Source organism: Peromyscus eremicus, chromosome 8b, assembly GCF_949786415.1.
Source record: "Peromyscus eremicus chromosome 8b, PerEre_H2_v1, whole genome shotgun sequence".
Classification (NCBI taxonomy): domain Eukaryota; kingdom Metazoa; phylum Chordata; class Mammalia; order Rodentia; family Cricetidae; genus Peromyscus; species Peromyscus eremicus.
This window is the reverse complement of record NC_081424.1, coordinates 40,931,862-40,951,976: the sequence shown is the minus strand read 5'-3', so window position 1 is coordinate 40,951,976 and position 20,115 is coordinate 40,931,862. Positions and strand designations below refer to the sequence as shown.

Below are 20,115 nucleotides of genomic sequence, written 5' to 3'. Positions count from 1 at the left end.
TGAATAAACAAACCACCAAATTCTCAAGAATTTAAATGTAGAGCTCTTGAAACCATGGTTGTATGGTATTGAGAACCAGCCCTAAAAATTCATTGCTGGATCAAAGACAAACTTGACATCATGATTCAAACTTCACAAAAAAATGTAGCTGTGAACTGTGGCGATGGTTCCATTGTTAAAGAGCTTGCTCTGAGAGTGCGAAGACCTGAGTCTGGACCCCCAGAACCCATGTAAACAGCTGGGTATGGTGGCATATGCCTATCATCCTAGCAAAGACCAGATGGGACATGGAGACAGGTGGGTCCTGGGGAACTCCGGAACCACCTATTTCGGGCTATATGGTGATGTTCCAGGCCACTGAGAGATCTTATCTCAAACAAAAAGGTGGAAGGTGCCTGCAGTGGTTTCATTGTAAAATGTTCCCCATAGCTCACGTGATTGGTCACGTCATCTGTAGCTGGGAGTGCTGTTTGGGAAGGTTGTGGAATCTTCAAACGGAGGAAGCTTGAGGCCACTGGTGGCAGGCCTTGATGCTTTACAGTGTGGTCCCTCTTCGTGTTCAAACTTTGAGTGTGGATGCACTATGAAAAGCAAGGTGCCTGACCTTGCCACCATGCCTTCCCTGCTGGCTGGCATGTCTTCCCTGTCATGAGGGCCTGTATCATCCTTCTGGAACAGCGGCCAGAATAAGCCCTCTCTCCTTCAAGTTGTTTTTGTTGAGATATTTTATCATAGCAAGAGAAAAGGAACTTAGATAATGCCTGAGAACTAACATCAGAGATTGTCTTCTGTGCTCCACATGTATGCTGTACACTCATGCACCTGCATCACATGAATGTGTACACACACACACACACACACACACACACACACACACCACAACTGGGACAGAACAGAAACCAAAGGCTTTTGGTAGGGCTATTATCTGCTACGAATGTAGAGAAACAACTGTAAGTGAAAACCTCCAGGGGCTGGGGATGGCTCAGAAATCAAGAGTATTTGTTGTTCTTGCAGAGGACCTGAGTTTGGTTCACAATGGCCTGTAACTCTAGCTGCAAGGTATCCAGCACCCTCTTCTGGCTTCTGTGGGCACCTGCACATGGGTGGCATGTATACACACACACACACACACACACACACACACACACACACACTTTAAAAAAAACCTTCAACCACTATCTAATCACAACTTGGCAAGGCAGGTGGCTGTATCTCAATAAGCCAAACATTCTCTCTTCATGTGATCCAGCCTCATGGAGTCATGTTTTGCCCAAGAATATGAAAAATATGTCCACACAAAAATTTGGACATAGACAACTATAGTAGCTCTATTTATAGCTGCCCAAATTTGGAAGCTGCCAACATGTTTTTCAGCAGGTGAAGGTCTGCCTACACATTAGTATGAACAGACAATAGTGAGATATTAAGTATTAAAAAGAAAAGTATTATTTTTGTCTTGTGGTGTTTAAACAGAATACCACAGACTAGGCAATTTATAAAGAAAAGCATATTGTTCACCATTCTGGAGCCTGGGAAATCCTCTCAAGGTGCTGGCACCTGCCAAGGGCCTTCGTGCTCAATCCTGTCATGGCAAAAGGCAGAAGGGGAGGAAAGATCACCTGTAATCAGGAGGAAGTTGAACATGGTTTTATACCAAGCCTGCTCTTGTGATGCCTAAACCAACTGTGGTGATGACACACATTTGTGCATGAGTCTTCAGAGCCTAAATATCTTAATTTAATTTTAATGATGTATCTGTGCATGGGAAAGTACATCTGAGTGTGGGTGCCTCCTGAGGCCAGAAGCATCTGATCCTCCTGGAGCTGGGGTGGTTGTGAGGTGCTCTATGTGGGTGCTGAGAACCATACTGGGGTCCTCTACAAAAGCAGTATGCTCTTTAGACTGCCGACCCATCTCGCCAGCCTCCTAATCTGCTTAGTTAGATGCTAACTCTGAACTCTGTGGCACTGGAGGTCAAATTTGGAGGACACACTCAAAGCATAATAGCTATCATCACTGTGCTTCCCATCTATCACCCATCTCCAGCCCCACCTGCAGAGCCTGTATGAGACACCCACTCTTTTCTAGTGGCCTTTCAGTCCCCTTCAAATACTGTGTTCCCTCCTTAAGGAAGCAGACAGAGCAAGCTCCATGAGAAACATTTCCTGGTGGGCACACTCCCTTACGCAGTCACCCTCGCTCCTGTCTACCATTTCTACATTGTAGCACAGAGTACAGAGCGTTCTTCTCAGGAAAGACTGACTTTCTTGGTTCTTTTGGTTCTGTAGTATCTGAGCACAACCAGGCCATATTGTCCTTTCCTGTGGAGATCTGAAGTTTTTTCTGTCCTCCCCAAGTTTGGTCCGGCTCCCTTCTCATCAAACTTCCAGTCACCTCCCTAATTCCCAACCGGACTCACCCCATTTGACTAGCAGTCTCTGAGACTATGCTGTCCCTCTGTCAAGCTCACCCCTCTCCAGTTAGGACATGGAGCTCTTCCCAGAGAGCCTGGTCCCAGCCTTGCCATCGCTCTGTAGCGTCCTTTCCACACTCTGCCATGGAGCCTTTCCCAACTACGTTTTTACTCAGTGCTCTGGGCTCTCTGACCTCCGTGCCTGGAAACTTTCCTTACGCCCAGTCTCAACTGACTGGACCAAACCCTCACTCAAGCTTCGCTACTTCATAGCTTTGTCTGACGTTCTAGAAGCTTCTCTTCAACGTTCCCTGCAGCCATGCTGACCTTGGATCGTTCCTTCCTATCTACAGTCATGGAAGAAAGCTGCTAAGTGTGTTGAGGTGAGAGGGAACCAAAGTCTTAGGATCTGGCTTGGTCCTGGGCAGAGTACTTACTTTTAATTACTAGCCTCCCCCAGATGGAAGGCAGGTACTAGCATCTCTTCATAGAGTAATGATAAAAATTACACATGATGACTGATAACCACTGACATCCAAAGAAAGGCATTCGCGGATTTTTATGAGTTTCTTTCCTATGAAGTTCAAATTACTCCATTTTTTTTTATATGAGCTTCCTAGGGTAAGAAAATATTAAATCTTCCCTTTTCCTTAATCTCCTAGCAGCAAGTAGACTATAAAGGAAAATATTTGGAAATTTTCATTTTTATTCTTACTTTTTCTCAAGGGAGGCAGAAAAAAAAAAGTGTAACACAAATCATTTTTTCCTGGAAAAAAAGAAAGGAGGTAATGTATAAAGGAGAGAGACAAAACAAAAAAGAAACAAGTGTGAAGTGGTAGAAGATTAGTAAGGAGTGGGAAAAAGAAAGATTAAGTTTGGATATGAAAAAGCGGCACGTTGTTTAACTGAGAACTCCGAAGCCTGGCCAAGGCACTGCATTTACAAAGCCCAACTCATGCAGACATCAAAAATGCTATGAACATGGAATAGCGTGGACATCAAACAGGAGTTGCCTGTGAGCTCCCTGTTGCTGCTTACCCATGCTTTCAGAAGCGACCTGATCGCCCAGGTCTGCAGATGGGCCTTGAGCAACTCCTGTTTTCTTAACATGACTTGGCTCAGAGTTGTAAACTTTGGCTCGGGAGGTCTGGTTTTGCAGTGACCTGCCAAAGAGCCTCACAAGTTAGTGCTGGGCACACACTTTGCTGAGGAAGATCATGAGCCAGAATTGGCCTTGGCTCTGCAGAAAGGAATGATTCTAAGTTACCAGAGGAAAAGGGAAGTGGGGTGCCTCTGTTCTGATCATGCAAGCAAAGTTAACTAAAACTGACCGGTTTCCAGGTCTCCCATAATGGAAACAGCCACTGTAACTGTGAGAAATATATCTCAAGCCCCAAATTCTACATAACACTATTGCATTCCTTTTATTTCTTTATTTTCTTTTTCTTTTTTGGGGGGGTGGGGTGGGAGAAATGCTTTAGACTTTCATTTAAAAAAAAAAAAGAACTTAAATTATGTTTAAGGTGCCATACAGCCTGGCTCTGTATCAGTTATCGTAAGAAATTCTAACATCAGATTGCATTAATCCCAGGACCTGGATCTTGGTCACATATTCACTCCTAGTGTTTTAGCAAAGTTGCCCCATGTCATTGGACTTATTGGTCGTTTTCCAATTGTCAAGTAATTTTTTTCCTGTTTGAGAGTCAGAAATAGAAACATTCACTCATAAAGGAACTGAATAATTTGGAACATGAACAACATAAGTATTTATTTGAAAGATCATTTTCCATTTCAGTAAAACGGCAAATCCGCCTTAGCAGTTTCTCACCACTAATCCTAGTTTGCCCTCACAGCTGCTGCTGTCCACCATACTCAAAGATATTGCTACAGAAAACCGTTTCACAATTTTTCCTAGAAAAAAAAAATATATATAGTCTCTCTAACAGAAAAATAAAGCTGGGCAATCGAAAGCTAAGATCTGAAACAAACTGACATGGACACAAATAAATAAATATGTACAGGAGAGACAATGCCAATGACAAAATCTTCATATAGTAAGAACTAGAGACAAAAATGGACATTATCTCAGGACTCTAAAGCTTGAAGGCCACACAGGGGGAAGAGAGGGTGGGGGGAGGCGAGGAACCGGGCTCTGAATTGGTTCTGCTTTACGGGTGAGTGTAGGCTGACAGCTGGCTCTCCCATGGAATTCCTGCCCCATTCTTCTGAGGAGCCAAATGCAGACAAAGCCACATACTTGGAACCAAAGGTAGAATTTGGATCAGTCTTTTAAACCCATTTGCAAATATTTCTAGTCTGGTATTTCTTCATTTTTTTTTTCCTTAGCTGGTCATCAGACATTTTTAAAGTTGAGCTGACATTATTGCCAGATATGAAAACAAAACAAAACAAAACAAAACAAAAAAACCAAAAAGGTTTTCTCTGATCTGAATACTTGTAAGTAGAAATCAAAAGCAAAGCCATTTTTTAAAGCTATGTCAAAATTTTTATTAACTAAATATGCACTTTGTGCAGAAATCTCACAATAGGAAGCTAATTAAATTCTATCATGAACACCTAAGTTTGGGGGGATATGTGAATATTTAGTGACTTAAATTTTACTACATGTATCCTCTGGCACAATGAGCAGCCTGCAAATATAAGCCCAAAGTAAAGGATTGCCTCTTCTGAAACGAATCATAGTGACCTTAAGATTACTATCCCTTTCTCCTAAATGGCCTCCTCCTCTGTGAAAGCCAGGCCTAGCAAAGTTCGTGTCCACCACGATGGCAGTCCAGCCTGTTACAAAATGGAACGGCAACAACATCCCACCACCACATTCTATCAACATCTTTTGCAGCCTGGCAAACGGCTTTATGATTGACACTCTGTGAGACTAGAGGACCCTCCAGCTTGCAAAGCCTGCAAGTTCTTCTCTATCTTAGCTGAGAATGATCTACTTTCCGCACAGAGGTTCAGGTCTGGCCTCTGCCTTCTGACTGGCTCTGTCGCAATCTCTTTCCTTGTTCTCACTATGCTACTGTCCCACCAAATCTGGAACTTCCCAGACGGCCCCGAGCAAGGCTAAAGCCAGCATGTACTGAAGCCAGTGGATAGGATTCCACCACTTGAGAACAAGCTATACCCTCATTAGTAAGCACACATTGTTCAGGGTCATTTAGGAGTTAGGTGAGCTGCTTAATGCTATGCATGACTTGCATGCCGCAGTCTGATTCGTAAATATCACACCACAGAGTAGTGTATCTGCCAGCCCTCTTTAGGCTCTTACACACTCTGACTGGAGGGCTCAGTGCAAATAGTTTTAAGACTAGCAGTTGTAGACCGACATATTTATAAATTATTGATTAACTGAGACAGTTAATGGTCCTTGTGTATGGTCCTTGGAACAAGATTATCACCAGGGGAAGTCAGAGGTCTCTGAAGTTTATGTGATCTGAAATGTCTTAAAATCATTAAACCAGGGATAGGCTCAAAAGTGTGGTCTTTAAGTGGTGAGAGGCCATTGCATACAGGGTGGTTAATGGGAATTCTCATTCCTCTCCTGAGCCTGTGAGCCCAATGCACAGTGAAGGAGGATGGGGGTGAAGGGGGGTGTGCACCAAGTTTGTTCTTAACTTCCTGGAAGCCCGCTTTAATGCAAAGTCCACATTCAGCTGGATTCATGTGCATGGGATGATGGTGATGCTTAAGGTGTATGTCTTGAGATATTAGAAATGTATACAATATATTAACTGGATCAAATTTCCGAAATGTTTTTTTTAGCAAGGTATGTTCATGAAAGTTAAATATTTGACATAACAGGAAAAGAGCGCATTTAATATTATGTGGGTCAAATAGTAAACATCTCTTCCACTTACGGTTGACATTTCACTGAACAAGAACAAGATGCTGCTATATTCATAGAAAACAGCACTGGAACAGAACCCGGGAGCATCCAACATCACTACAAACAGTGTGTTTTCTACGTAGTCTTTATGAAAGTCAGGCCACATCCAAGCCTAACCATGAGATGGGGGTAGATGAGATCTAAACTAGAATCGCTCTTGAGTTTCTTCCTTTTGTGTCCTCTAATTTTAATGCTTTTCCCTCAAATTCTGATGAGTTTGATTCCACGAATCATTCTGAAAAGTCCCGTCTTCTTGCGTGTTCAGAGTGTTCTCAGTTCTCAAGTGTGATGACTGAAGCTTGTCCACGGAAGAAATATTCTGAGAAGATGAACTCTGCATCTCACAAAAGCTTCCCTAACAACATCTAGTCCTCGATTCTCTGTAGTTACCTAGGGAACAGCACACTGACTTCCGCTGGACGGAGTTTTTGCTGCTTGTAGGGCTTCCCACTTCTCCAGAAAGGTTTTCTTTTTTCTTTCTCTTTTTCCCCTCATATCAATGACATTAAAACTTTGTACTGTGGCTGAACGTATCTGACAGGATAATATTTTTATAGAAGTTATCGGAATGGGCATTACAGTAACCTTTAACCTTATCAATAACCTGATGGACAGGGATGATTGATGTCTGCTCTCCACCAGCATGGGTCAGTTTTGATGAGGACTTGTCCGTGGATGTGCTGTCTGTAAGAAATGATGCAAGAGATTCAGTTGTGGGGTGAGCTAGTTACAAGCCCGAGGTCATGACACTCAAGAAGCACACCATGGAATGGAAGCTCCGGGTTCCCTAACAGGTTAGGGAATGGGCAGCACTCAAATATGTTCCTCCTTCAGATGCGCTTTTAATATTCACTGAATGCCTGCTTGCCTTCAAGTAATTTCTCTTGTGGCTTGTATAAGAAAATATTCCCCCCAACGCCATTTTTCAGAGTTAACGAATAAAAGAGCTGAACATTTTTTTTTCCAGTTGCTTCTGGAGAGTAGTCTTCCATGTTTATTTTGATTGACATTTACTCTCCAAAAGCACTTAAATTAAATTTTATCAAAATTTTTTATGACAGTGTCAAATTTACATATGAAGTAGAGTGTAGTGAGTCTCCTTGCACCTGTGAACTCAGAGGCTTCTGTATTTTCATTTTCCCCACTCTATATTATTTGTAAAACATATCTTTGATATCATATCTTTTTCATGAGTATTTCAGCACATTTTAATTCAGTTTTTAACTCATTCCTGACTTTGGGGTCATTTGGCATATATATTGTTGGGAAAAAATAAACCTCTAGAATTGGCTCAGGTAATGTCTGAAAGTTAAAACCCATACCACCCTTATTATCTATGTGAACCTTTGTGTTTCTGTGAATATAATTAGTGTCTGTCTTCCCCCTCCTGATACACTTTGGGAAAAGTTTACCCTCAGATTACCCAAATTATAGACTTCAGAGTGATGATAAAGGGAAAAAATGGCTTCACTTAATCATTTCTCCTCTATACTTTGTGAGAGCGACAAAACGCTGATCTCAGTAGCCAGAGCTCCCGAATTGCAGTATTTACATGAAGCCTTTTATGTTTTGTGTAAACTGGACCCTGCATGTAAAATGACCTGTAAAATGCATTGATAAGAGACCACAGTCCAAGTCATCTCCGTGGCATCTGCCACTGTTCTGTATTAGAGCAAACACCAAATCAAAAGATGCCTAGAGCGGGAAGGGACAGTGTCATCCTATACTAAAGGAAACCAGGGAGAAAAAGCGATGATTCTTGGGAAGACGGGCAGATGGAATCACAGAATGAAGCATGTCCTAGCACTGATTAGAAAAAGCTTGGAGGAGTCACAGACAAGCTCCTGCCCATGAGGCTCTCAGCAAGCTGGTTGATTTTGTGCTTCCTTCGGGTTCAAAGATCTCCTAGCCACTGGTTTTCTGTTGAGGATTTTTTAAACTAAATTAAATATAAATAATGAATAATTTGTGCTTGACATTTTTTTCACCTGATTTCAAAGAAGCTCTCTCTATTTCTTGTAATATAAGCTTACAACAAGCCCTACTATGACATTTTTTAGCAAACCACAAGTCCTCAGAGAAATGTTGAAGATGCCCTCTTTCTGCTTCCTGAACAGTTTCCAAGGGTATGTATTTTTAGAGACTGTAACTGACCCCATTCCAAATACATAATCCCACAGGATGGTTCTCCATACTCTCATAGAGTAGAACTCTATGTGTATGAACCCAATACATCATATACATATATGATGTCTCAGGGCTTCTGGTTAAAAATCACATTATGAGTAGCAAAGATTTAGATTGTGTATCTGAAAACCAGGGGCTAGAGATATGAACCGTTATTTGACATATATGGAAGGCTCAAGCAGATTAAAAAAAAAATCACCACAAAGCAGCTTGCAATTGAAAAATGTCTCATTCAAGACTTCCATAAATGTACCATGATGTACCTAGTAATCCAAAAAACATTGGAAAGTAAAAAAAGAAAAAAAAAAGTCACATCGTATAACAAAAGTTTATTAAGCACTTCCTTTTTTTCTTTTGTCATTCTATTAGATGACATGTGACCCATTCTTCTGGAGCACAGTACATATGGTACATTTCTTAGAAGGCATGGCTTGCACACCCCATGCAGAGAAGAGCCGGCACAGCCCGCTATCAGAAATTTCAGATTCCAGCTCAGTGCAGGAGTACCATTGTGCTAGCTGAGAAGTACTGTAGAGAATAAGCCATTTGCTGGTGTGGCAAGAACCTTAGCTTAGTCCATGCAGACGTTCTCATTACCTTGTATAAATTCATGCATCCAAAAAACAGCAGTATAAGTTACCTGAATGTTCCACTTTTGTTGAAGGAATTCTCTTAGGAGAAATTATCTACACCATAAACATATGAACGTCCAGATCAATTCCAAGAAATAAACCAACTATGTATTTTTGAGGCTATGCGGAGGTTTTCTGCACATCCCAGTAGACAGCCATCCCACTAACAACTGGCAGTGAGTTAGACTTGCAAATGAACTGTAATTCGAATGTTTGCAACATGAACAAGTATAGACACTTCACATATCTCATTCCTTTTTTTAGAAAAATGTCACCTATTAGTCTTTTCTGTGCCATTCACCTCTGCTCATATGTAATAACTAAGTGGAGTAAACATTTTTAACTTATTTCCATTACACTCTTAGAGGTATCTTTAAAGAATGCCATGTGTGCCAAGATGCTACAGCTGTCTGTCAAGGGCATAATTAGTATCTAAAACTAGAAATCCAATCATTTCCCTTTGAAGTTAAAGTTTGAGCCCTTATCTCACTAGGCTGCAAAACATTATTTGTCATGAGGATTATTTGTATATATGTTTAGTGTCAGAAAGTGTGGCCACAGTGGCTGTGCTAAACAAACAGAGCACAAACAGAAGCAATGATTCTGACAGTCCTTATGAATTAATGAGGATTGTGCTCTCCATTCTTTCATATTTTATTTGCTAAAGGGTAGTGACCACTTGCTGCTCCTCATCACTTCCAATAGTTAAGGAACTAAGTCTTAAACAAAATGTACATCTTACATTGTGCTCCTTCCTGCCTCCACACCAACTTGCCGGGTGTCATCCAGGCAAGCTTCATACTGGGTTGGAAATGTTTTGCTCTTTGATCTCTATGTTTCTAAATAAAAATTACTTTACAAATGAAGCATCCCAATTTCAAAGAGAAAACTCTTGCAAGTTATACTCTGAAGTTATAATAACATTGAGAGCTAGTGATACTACAGCCGCAGACTAGACATGGTTGGGTTAGAAAATACTTTAGATTTAAACTTTACAATGCTGATGAATAAAATCTTCAGGTGGACAGTGTAGTTCATGTAAATCTACAATAACCCTCTAGAAGGCACTGAGATCATTCAGTCAGTGTAAGTCAGTTTTGAGACGAAAACGGCTAGATGGGAGAAAACCACAGGGAAGCTTTACATGGCCAAGAAACACTCACCTGAGTGGCTGTTTCTTTTGAAATAGGTGGTGGAACTGGATTTTGATTTGGATGTGAGATATGTTGAGTTGGAGCCAATGGAACTTGAAGATAAAGATTTCCCCAGGTTATCAGAGCTCTTCTTGATAATATTGGTAGCTGTCTTGCTCCAATCTGAAAGGACAGGACTTTATGAGTGGGCTTATAGAAAATACAAGCTGTCCCATGAATCCATTGCTGTGTCATTTAATCTGTCCAGTACAGCCAGTTTCCTAGTATCCTCAGTGACTGAAAGAGACTGATATGGAAACAGTAAGAGGCTAGGGACAGAGAGAACTGTCTTGTTCTGACCCCACGCATACAGTATTTAGTATCCCACTTCAATACCCTATAGGTGAGAAGCGTTTGCAGGTGTTTAAAAAATTAATGGCATTTTCATTCAAATGTTATGTATCCTAAGAACAGTCTCTTCACCTAAAATTCAACTGAGAGTCTAAAACTATGGCAAGGTGGATCTACGACAGTGGAAACTGCACATATGAACTGCCAAATTAGACATCAAGACTTGAGCTTTTTTGTTTGTTTTGTTTGTTTGTTTTCGAGACAGGGTTTCTCTGCGTACTTTTGGTGCCTGTCCTGGATCTTGCTCTATAGACCAGGCTGGCCTCGGACTCACAGAGATCCACCTGGCTCTGCTTCCCGAGTGCTGGGATTAAAGGCGTGCACCACCACCGCCCGGCTTGAGCACTTTTTTAAACCTGTCCGGGATTCCTGTTGCTTCTCTACAACATTCAAAGATGGCGTCCAGTGTTGACTGTTCCAACTCAGCGTCTTCACATGCCCTGTTTGTACAGCACTTTCAGTGGGTCTTGCTGCTCTGACAGTGTAAGGCAGAATGCGAATGGTTTCGACGGTTTCTCCAAATGAAGCCCACTTAACTCCGTGTCCTTACCCGAGTTGTCTGCTAGCCGGAACCTGCCACAGCAGAGATGACGCCTCCACTGTTTCTGAACATTCTCCTTCATTGCACAGTGGAAGATAAATATAAATAAACCTGTGACAAGAGAACATGGGAATACTCAAGACAAGTGGCGCATTTTAAAGGATAGACATTATGAAGTATGTGGAATTATCTTAATATTTTAGAACTAAGTCACTGAGGGACAAAGACGTTAAGGAATGGAATCTTAGTATATACAGTAGGCAGTTTAATCTTCTACAGAAGAACAGAGAGGCTTGGGTAAATTCAGAATAAGTACATGGATCTGACTCTGGCTTTGCCTGTTCATCATGCCTTATGACTTAACCACACTCCTAAGATTCAACAATGCTGTTCATCTTTGACTTCATTCCCATCTCTCCCTAACCCAAGGTTCCAACCCACACAGCTTCTAGGGCATCCTGCCTTGGCTGAATCTTTCCATCTCCAACTTCAGATGTTCTTATCAGAAGTCCTGACTATGACCCCCAAAACCACTTGAACATTCTTCTGTTTCTCAGTGTATCAGACTTGTTCTCACCCAACACCATTCTGACCACACTTTCTTCAGATCTTCTAGTAACAGTCTCCTGCCTCAGACTAGCCATTAAGTCCCTAGAGAGGCCACTGTCTGAAGATATAATTCATCCTTAATTTCGTCCCTACTCATCCTCTTTGGCGCCCACTGATCAGTACATGGTGGCTTTGTATTCCCTGTACGGTCATTTGTTTGCGTGATTATCTTTCACTACTGGACAATAAAACTCCAAATAGAGTTGTTTGTCTTCGTGCTGTAACTGTTCCTGGAATGATGCTACGAATCTTAGAGCAAATAAATGAATGTTTCCTTAGTGAGTGAATCATAGTAGCCAGGTTAATACGATGAATTCAGCCTATGATCAATAAGTGAACACAGGCTCAATTTAGTGGATGACATGTGATTAGAAGTAAGGAGTTAAAAATAAGACCTATGATGGTCTGGAGCAATTGCTCAGTGGGTAAATCACCTGCTGTGAAACCATGACGACAGGAGTTCAGATCCCCAGACCCTCCTCCGTAAGTGCTAGGTGGTCAGGGTGATGGTGGAGATGTGGGACCCCTAGAGCAAGCTGGCTTGCCAGGTTAGCTATACTGATCGTCTTTAGGTTCAAATGAGAGACCCTGCTTCAATGAAAAAGGTAGAAAGCAAGCAAGACATCCAATGCCAAACTTGGCCCTACACAGATGCATGAATGTGTGTGTGCGTGTGTGTGTGTGTGTGTGTGTGTGTGTGTGTGTGTATGTGTATACACACACACACATACACACCCACACCTGAACAAAAATACACATGTGTACATATTAGTTGACACTAGAACAGTAGGGTTACACCCCAAACTTCAAAGACTGAATCAAGAGAATAAACTCAAAGCCAGCCTGTGCTACATTGGGAACTCTTCTTACAAAACAAAACAAATAAAAATAGAACAGACTGAGTTCTACGCAAAATAAAGAATGATAGGACTATAATGACAATAAGGCAAAGGTTTCTGAAAAACATGCCGATGAATTTTGAGATAACACCCTCATCTTACGTTATACTAGTGACAGTGATGGTATGTCTACACGAGGAAGGGCCTTGCAGAAGATGGAGGCTGGAATGGAACCTTTAAAATGCTTGGAGTGGAGGGGAGGTGAAGGAAGCTTCTAGAAGGTTAATTTGTGCAGTGACTATCTGTAAAGCACTGAATTTGACATTCGGAATTTTCAAGAAGAATAAGGCTGATCCTTATATCCCTGGGTCCACAGTGTGGCATAAAATTAAAGTTATTACAGTATTGTTAAGGGGCAGTTAAACTTTTCAGGTGCTTTTGAATATGAAGTGTTCATTAAGGAACTAAATTATACCATAGCTTGCACAATTAAAAAAGCGTGGGCAGGCAAGAGAGATTGTTCAGTGGGTAAAACGCTTGGCACACAAGGCTGGAGACCTGAGTTTGATCCTCAGAATTCATGTAAAGGTGGAAGGAGAGAAGCAACTCTGTAAAGTTGTTCTCTGACCTCCAATTGTGTGCTCAAGGACATGTGTGTCCCCCTTAAGCATACACACATACACCAATAATAAACAAGATAAAGTTTTAAAACATAGCACAAGAAAGGTCTGACAGTTCAATATGTATAGCTAAGTTTGCAAAATACGACCAAACTTATATATGGTAGTTACTATCCTAATGTCACATGATTCAGAATTAGATTTTAGAATAAATGGTAATAGGGATGAAGCTTGTTGGATTTCTGTTCTAGCCTTGACATTAAAATGAAATAACTCTGGCTGTTTTCCTCTGTGTTTAGCTTCTCTGTGTCCATCAGACAGCCCCAAGCACAGTGCCTAAACTGAGGACTTGGTGGCTGGAAATTCCTATTAATATGTCCTATTACCTATTCTGACCTGTGGAGAAATGCTAATATGAAATATATTGGTTGTCATTTTTGTCACTGATTTTTAAATAGGAGGATTAGCCTACTAAAATTTATGCTAAATTCAAGCATATTTACTTTAAAATTTTTATTACATCATCTTTATTTAGTGTGTGTGTTTGTACATGTGTACATGTTTGGGTGCGTGTGTGGAGGTCAGAGGACAACTTTCAGGAGTCTGTTCTCTCCTTCCATCATGTGAGTCCCAGGAATGAAATCAAGTTATGAGACTTTGGCAAAGGCCTTCACCTGATGATCATCTCACTAGTCCCAAAGATATTTAGCTCTGAGAGGTATAAAAAAAAGTATCCACCAGACACTAGATAAGTAGTACTATCATACTATCATATAACTTTAGACCTAGTTAAATAAATACGCTGTCTCATTACAATATCATTTATTACTCTTTTGCTGCTGATTATGATTACCACGAAATTCACCTTTTTCTGAACCTGAATGATAAACCCAGTGAAACACAGAGGGATGACCTAAGCATTAATATATCATAACATAAACAACTTCAGGGGTTTGAGACGGGGTCAGGTGAGCAGCAGTAGGTGATTGGTATCTTAGATCATGACTATAAATTTTGGAGTTTTGATGGGAAAAATCACCCGATAATTCATCGGGAAGAAGAGGCAGTGTGAGCTACGTTCTTGACCATTGGTGAAATAGCCTACATGGCTTCTAAGCTCCTAAATGACTCTGCACCCAAGACTAAACACTTCCCGGGGTCACTTGTCACTCAAACAAAGCCAGCTATTGTGAAGTTGGGTTTATGGCTGTTTTGGGAAATTTGTTTTGGATCTTCTTTTTATATTACAAAGACATCCTTTACTAAATTATTTCTCTGTGGCACAGAATGTCCGGTCAAAGGATGAGTAATATATTTCCTTGCAGTGTGTCATGTTTCAGGCTGCTTGATGTCGCTTCGGGTGTCTGGAGTTGAAAGGTGGGTTATCTTTACCTTGGCAGCAATAACACATGTGCATTGTGTGTGTGTGTTGCTGTGTCACAGCTTAACGTCTGTGAGGCTCCTAACCGGGCAAGGGAGATTCTGCTGGCATTGAATTTAGTGCGTCTCAAAGTGTAACTTAATGTCTTAGTCTGCCTGCTGATGGGATTGAGATTAATGACAGTTCCTGTTGAATGACAAATTAAATTCCCATTAACCGAGTAAAAGTGTATTTGCTAGCATTTTAATAAATGGGGGTGTATAGTCACTTCCTAAATGAGAACACTGACATGAACTGAGGGGACAGTTGAGGAATTTGCTTTCGTTCACTTTCTATTGAAAACTATACATTTTATACCGTGTCACCTATTAATGTGCTCTTTAATTTTCATATGTCTATCTATCTATCTATCTATCTATCTATCTATCTATCATCTATCTATCTATCTATCAATCTATCTATCTATCTATCTATCTATCTATCTATCTATCTAATATTAGTATTTCATTGTCAGATGAAAACAGATCTTGGGCAAGTCATTAGCATTTCTTACCACCAGTTTATTTATTAAAAAGGAGACTATATCCTGTATCTGAAGTTACTGTTTTTCAGACTTACGAGCCTGATAGTAAAATCACAGATGTTAGATGAAAGGGTTTCGTTAACTCCCATGCACTACACAAATATACATGATTTCTCTTGCTCCAGGTATCTTAATGTTATCACTGTAATTAGTAGCAGACACCTCTAAGCAGACTGATAATCCCTTTTTTGTGTTCTCCATGGCAGCCTCTGATAACAGAACTATGCAATGCATTTATTATGCTCTCACATTTGGGTAAATAAGAGGACCTGGTTGTACTCGACTGCTAATAGATACTGTTGTCTTTTTTCTGAAAATAAAAAAATGGAGGATCAAGTTCCAGGTATGAATTAAACTTTATAACTTGTTGAACTTGTTAGGAAAGTCAAAATTCCCCATGTGTTGGAGAAATATAAAAGGGGAAGGGATCATATAGATTTTAGACAGTAGTTGAATCAAATCATTCTTTCTGATCCTCTTCATTTCAGAAAAAAAAGAGGATTTTCTCAGTTTCATTGCCTCATGGAGCTCACTTTGTTCCCCCTTTATAAATAAAGCCTCTTTATATAACTCAGAATGACCTAGAACTCATTATCTTTCTGTTCCTGCCTTCTGAGCTCTGGGATTACTACCACACAAGATGCTACATGCTTCTAATAAAGCATAAAGTTCATAAAAAATAAAGCATCATGTTGAAGGTAAAAACTAGCTCACCAATAAAAGCCACTAAAAATTTATATACTGTTCCAGGAAGTTTTCATATGACCTGGCTGGTGAAATAATTGTCCACAGACTCATATCCTTAGTACCAAGGTCTTTGCAATTTAAGCCTTTGTTTAGAGGATGTTTTGATTATAATTGGGTGTGGATAAAATTGTTCTAAATATATGTGATTTAAAAATCAGTCCTAAAGGCAGGGATTGATGAAGAACACTGACTTGACGAGAACTGACATTTCCCCCTCTCATCTGGAGACCCATACTAGGAAAATTAAAGCATCCCACTTCTCATTAATGGAAACGGAGCTGTACAGACAGCTGTAGCTGTGGAAGTACTGAGGCTGCCAGGAAATTCTAACAGTGAAACCAAGGTTGGGCTGGCAGATGACTGTGCCTTTCATGTACAGTCCTGAAGTATAAAACCATGGGATTCCTAACGCGAGTGGACACTCTTGTCAATATTTACTTGGGCACTGATATGTAGTGTATCTTAAAAGAGATTAAATAGAGGAATATTGCCTTGGCTGAGCTGGATCCCTGTGTAGATGTGTTCGTACGCTACAACTTGAGGATATACTCTTGAGACTTATTATTTCATATATTCATGATAACAAGCCTGCATACTTTTGTCTGTTATGAGCCTGAATAAATTTGCTGAATTAATTAATGCGTATTTATGCCAGAGGCATCTCAGATTGGATTTAGGCCATGCTTGAGGCCTCTCCTTTCCCTCATCTAGAAACTCATTTATTTCACAGTCCCTGAACATCTACTTTGTAGTAATTGGTTCAGTGCAAAAGCTTGCAGAAGTTGCAGGGTGTTGAGTAGTACTTTCCTTCAGAGAAGTACAGACATCTTAGATATGGCAGTAGGGGACACCCAGTGAGGTGACTGAATTTTGAGTAATATAATCCTGCTTTCTACCCCAGCTGTGACTTGTTTGGATATATTTAGCTGTTCTACCACACATTCATAACTGTATGAGCAGTAGGGTAGCTTTGATAAAATTGATAGTGTTCTCATTGAAAATAACCCAGGCTCTGAAGGCCATGGTGCTGGAGGCATATAATCGCAGTACTTGTGGCCTGAAGTAGGACTTTGAGTTTGAAGCCAGCTGAGACTACACAGTGAAATAAACACACACACACACACACACACACACACACACACACACACACACACACAGAGTACACAGAGAAGGGGGTGGATATTTCAGACTGTGCCATTTAATTTCTCAGGTTGTGTTGCCCTCATGGTGCTTCATTACACAAAAGAGTTTTGTCATAAAGATGGAGAACGTCTGGTATCTTAAAGAATGTAATCAGAAGACTTGGAAGGTGGTTCAGAGGCCTAACATGTGTGAGGCCCTGGGTTTAACCTTCAGCACCACAAAGCAAAGGATGCCATTTAATTTTCAAGATATAACTGACATAAGTACATTTAGGGGACAATAGCAAGTGTGTCATGGAATCATACAAGTGGTTGTATGGCCAGGTATGGTGGTGCATTGGGCAGAGGCAGGTGGATCTCTGTGAGGTAGAGGCCAGCCTCTGGTCTATATAGCAAGTTCCAGACTAGCTAGGGCTGCATAGTCAGACCATTTCTCTCCGTCTCTCTCATTGATATATATGTTATATTTTCTCCAAAACAGAGCACACATGTTTGATAGGTTGAATTAATTTCTGTATCTCATAAAAAGACAACTTTCTGAATCAGAGTTGAATTTCATTTTTAAACCCGAGTTGCTTAGGAGGTAAGGTGAAGAACCGCTCTGCCCGTGCATGGGAAACCTACACAGTTGGCATGAAGGGGGGCAGCAGCAGCAGCCTGAACTAGAAAGAAGACAAACCTTGACTGTGCCCCCTAAAACTTCTGGTTAGGTTAGGCTCTCAGCTAACACTTCACCCTGCTCCATATTCCTTTGCATGATGCTATATTTACTGAATGCCGACTGTCTACCACGCACTGTTTTAACGTGCCTGAAGTATATTACTAAAGAAAGAAAAGTCAACTAACTCAGCTAACGTTCTACCTCTTTACCTACCCAAGAGCTTTTTCATGAATGGCCACTTGTGCCTGAATTACGCACCTAGAGTAGTAATAGAAACTGGACCTGTTCTGTCGAAAGGGAAGGTGTTTGAAATTTGATCAATTTAGAAAGCAGCCTCTGCCTGGGCACCATTTATCTTACCTTGTAAAGAATTGAAGATGGAGAAGAGGTACATGAAAGGGATATTTAAGGGTCCCCAGGCAAAGAAAGCAAAACCCCACGTCATGCCCAGCAGGAAGGTCAAGCTGACCACACTGCGCAGGTTCCTTAAAACCTCTTCTCTCAGGGTCCGGTTGCTTCTCTTCCCATTTCTCCCGCAGATCTGTACCATGACCACAATGAACATGGCAACATTCAGGAAGAACATGACTCCAAAGTACCCGGCACAGCTCACATAAAACACCACGGCATCCTGAATCCAGCAGCTTGAAGGGACAGAAACAAGAACAAGATAAAAGAGTTTGCCTACCCCGCCCTGTTTACTGGTGACTTTCCTTGGCCTGGTTTGCACAGCTTACTGAGTTCTTTCTGAAACACCTATGAAAAGCCCGCTCATATCCGTGGACTCGAGTTTCTGCTTTGATCTTTTCATAGGTGGTTTTGCGTTCGGGTGGTTTTGGATGGCCGCTGTCTTGATCTCGTTATTTAAGTCAATATTAAAAAGCAAAGGAGGTTGCTTGTTGAATTCTGATTGGTATGAGCACATGCTTGTTTGGCTGGTTCTAAGCCACAACTGACCTTCTTTCTTTTGTGTGTCCTTACTCTAACAATGGGGATTTTCAGCATTTAGTTTTGCTGTCCTTTCCTGTCAAGGAGTTGCTGTGTTGACATCATTCCAAGAAATAACATGGAAGCAGAAGTTTGCTAACAGATTTTTGTGAGAGCTATTGTGTTACAGCTGTCTGCTTATGTTCATGTGAAAGAAGGCAGGAGAATTGCTGAGATGTTGGCCCTGGTGAGTTTTAGCCACAACATAAATGCTAGTGGTCACCTATGTCCCTAGTTCCTTGTCGTCTATGATTAGCAAATTTATACTTTGTCTCGTTGAATTAAGGATTCAGGATACACAGCAATTATTATTTATATAACTGCTCTAGTTGGAACAAGACATTATGAAATTAAAAGATTTGTGTATAGATGTTTCTTGCACACAACTATAAGGCATAGGTAAATTATAACACATCTTCATTAAGAAGAATACACTTGATTTTCAGAAATATATCAGATAATAGATGGAAGAAAACTTCTAACTGTTCTGTGTTACAAAGTCTGACATGGGTAAAGTTGAAAAGCAATTGAATTTACAGCTGTCCCAATGTTTCTGTAGACTATGGAAATTCTTAAGTACCTAAAAAATTCAATGATTTCAGGAAATTAAATTCATCTTCAAATGAATTGTCCTTATTCTGGCTACTGAGGTAAATGCTTTCTTGAACATCCTTGGATCTTAGAGCTCAACATGATTTCTAGCATACCATAAATGCTCACTAAACAAGATTACGTGACGGCACAACCTTAAACAGAGCTTCAAAATCCCATGACAACTGAGGAAGATAGATTTCCTAGTCATTCATTTAAAACTGATTTAGTTTAAGATTTAGTGTTTCTTATAAGGATCCCCTAAATAACAGTGCATGCCAGTGGCACTAGATTTTCTTTAAACACTAAGTCTCCCAAAGATCCTGCAATTCTTGTTACAGGTCCCACTTGTTAGGGTTTCATAATGCTGCTTCAGAAACACAAGGAAGGGAAGGCCATGAGGGGTGAGAAGTGATCAGGTATAGACATGTTATCTATCCCCAAAGTTTACACAGACATGATATATCGGAGTCTCGTATAATAAAAAATGTTCATCAACCAATCAGTAATCCTTCAAATCAATAGATACTGATGATTTATAATATGGTTGATGAGGTGCATGAGAGTTAATTGCTTAAATAATATAATGACCTTAATCTCAATAACCTCAACTTGTGAAGGAAAGTTTTTCCCAAGAACTCATGGATATTTCTGTTTTCTGCAAAACACTCATATTAGCATTGGGTGACTTCTACTATTGCTGATATGTATGGGTTGAAAGAGGTAAGAAA

General features: G+C 40.6%; 1 protein-coding gene and 1 long non-coding RNA gene across 2 annotated transcripts in view; one reads left to right on the top strand and one right to left on the bottom strand.

Annotated features, from left to right (window-relative positions):
• The first annotated feature begins 2,716 nt into the window (after positions 1-2,716).
• On the top strand, positions 2,717-18,716 carry LOC131918562 (uncharacterized). Its single transcript, XR_009381024.1, has 2 exons — positions 2,717-2,796; positions 18,346-18,716. It is a non-coding gene; the product is annotated as an uncharacterized LOC131918562 (long non-coding RNA).
• Positions 6,230-20,115, bottom strand: part of Adgrg6 (adhesion G protein-coupled receptor G6) — a 139,497-nt gene continuing 125,611 nt past the window's right edge. The window contains exons 22-25 of the mRNA XM_059272714.1: positions 18,167-18,450; positions 11,234-11,335; positions 10,303-10,455; positions 6,230-7,004 (exon numbers count right to left, since the gene is read on the bottom strand). Of these exons, the coding sequence (XP_059128697.1) occupies positions 6,826-7,004; positions 10,303-10,455; positions 11,234-11,335; positions 18,167-18,450 (718 nt within the window). The 3' untranslated portion in view covers positions 6,230-6,825. The remainder of the gene's footprint in view (positions 7,005-10,302; positions 10,456-11,233; positions 11,336-18,166; positions 18,451-20,115) is intronic.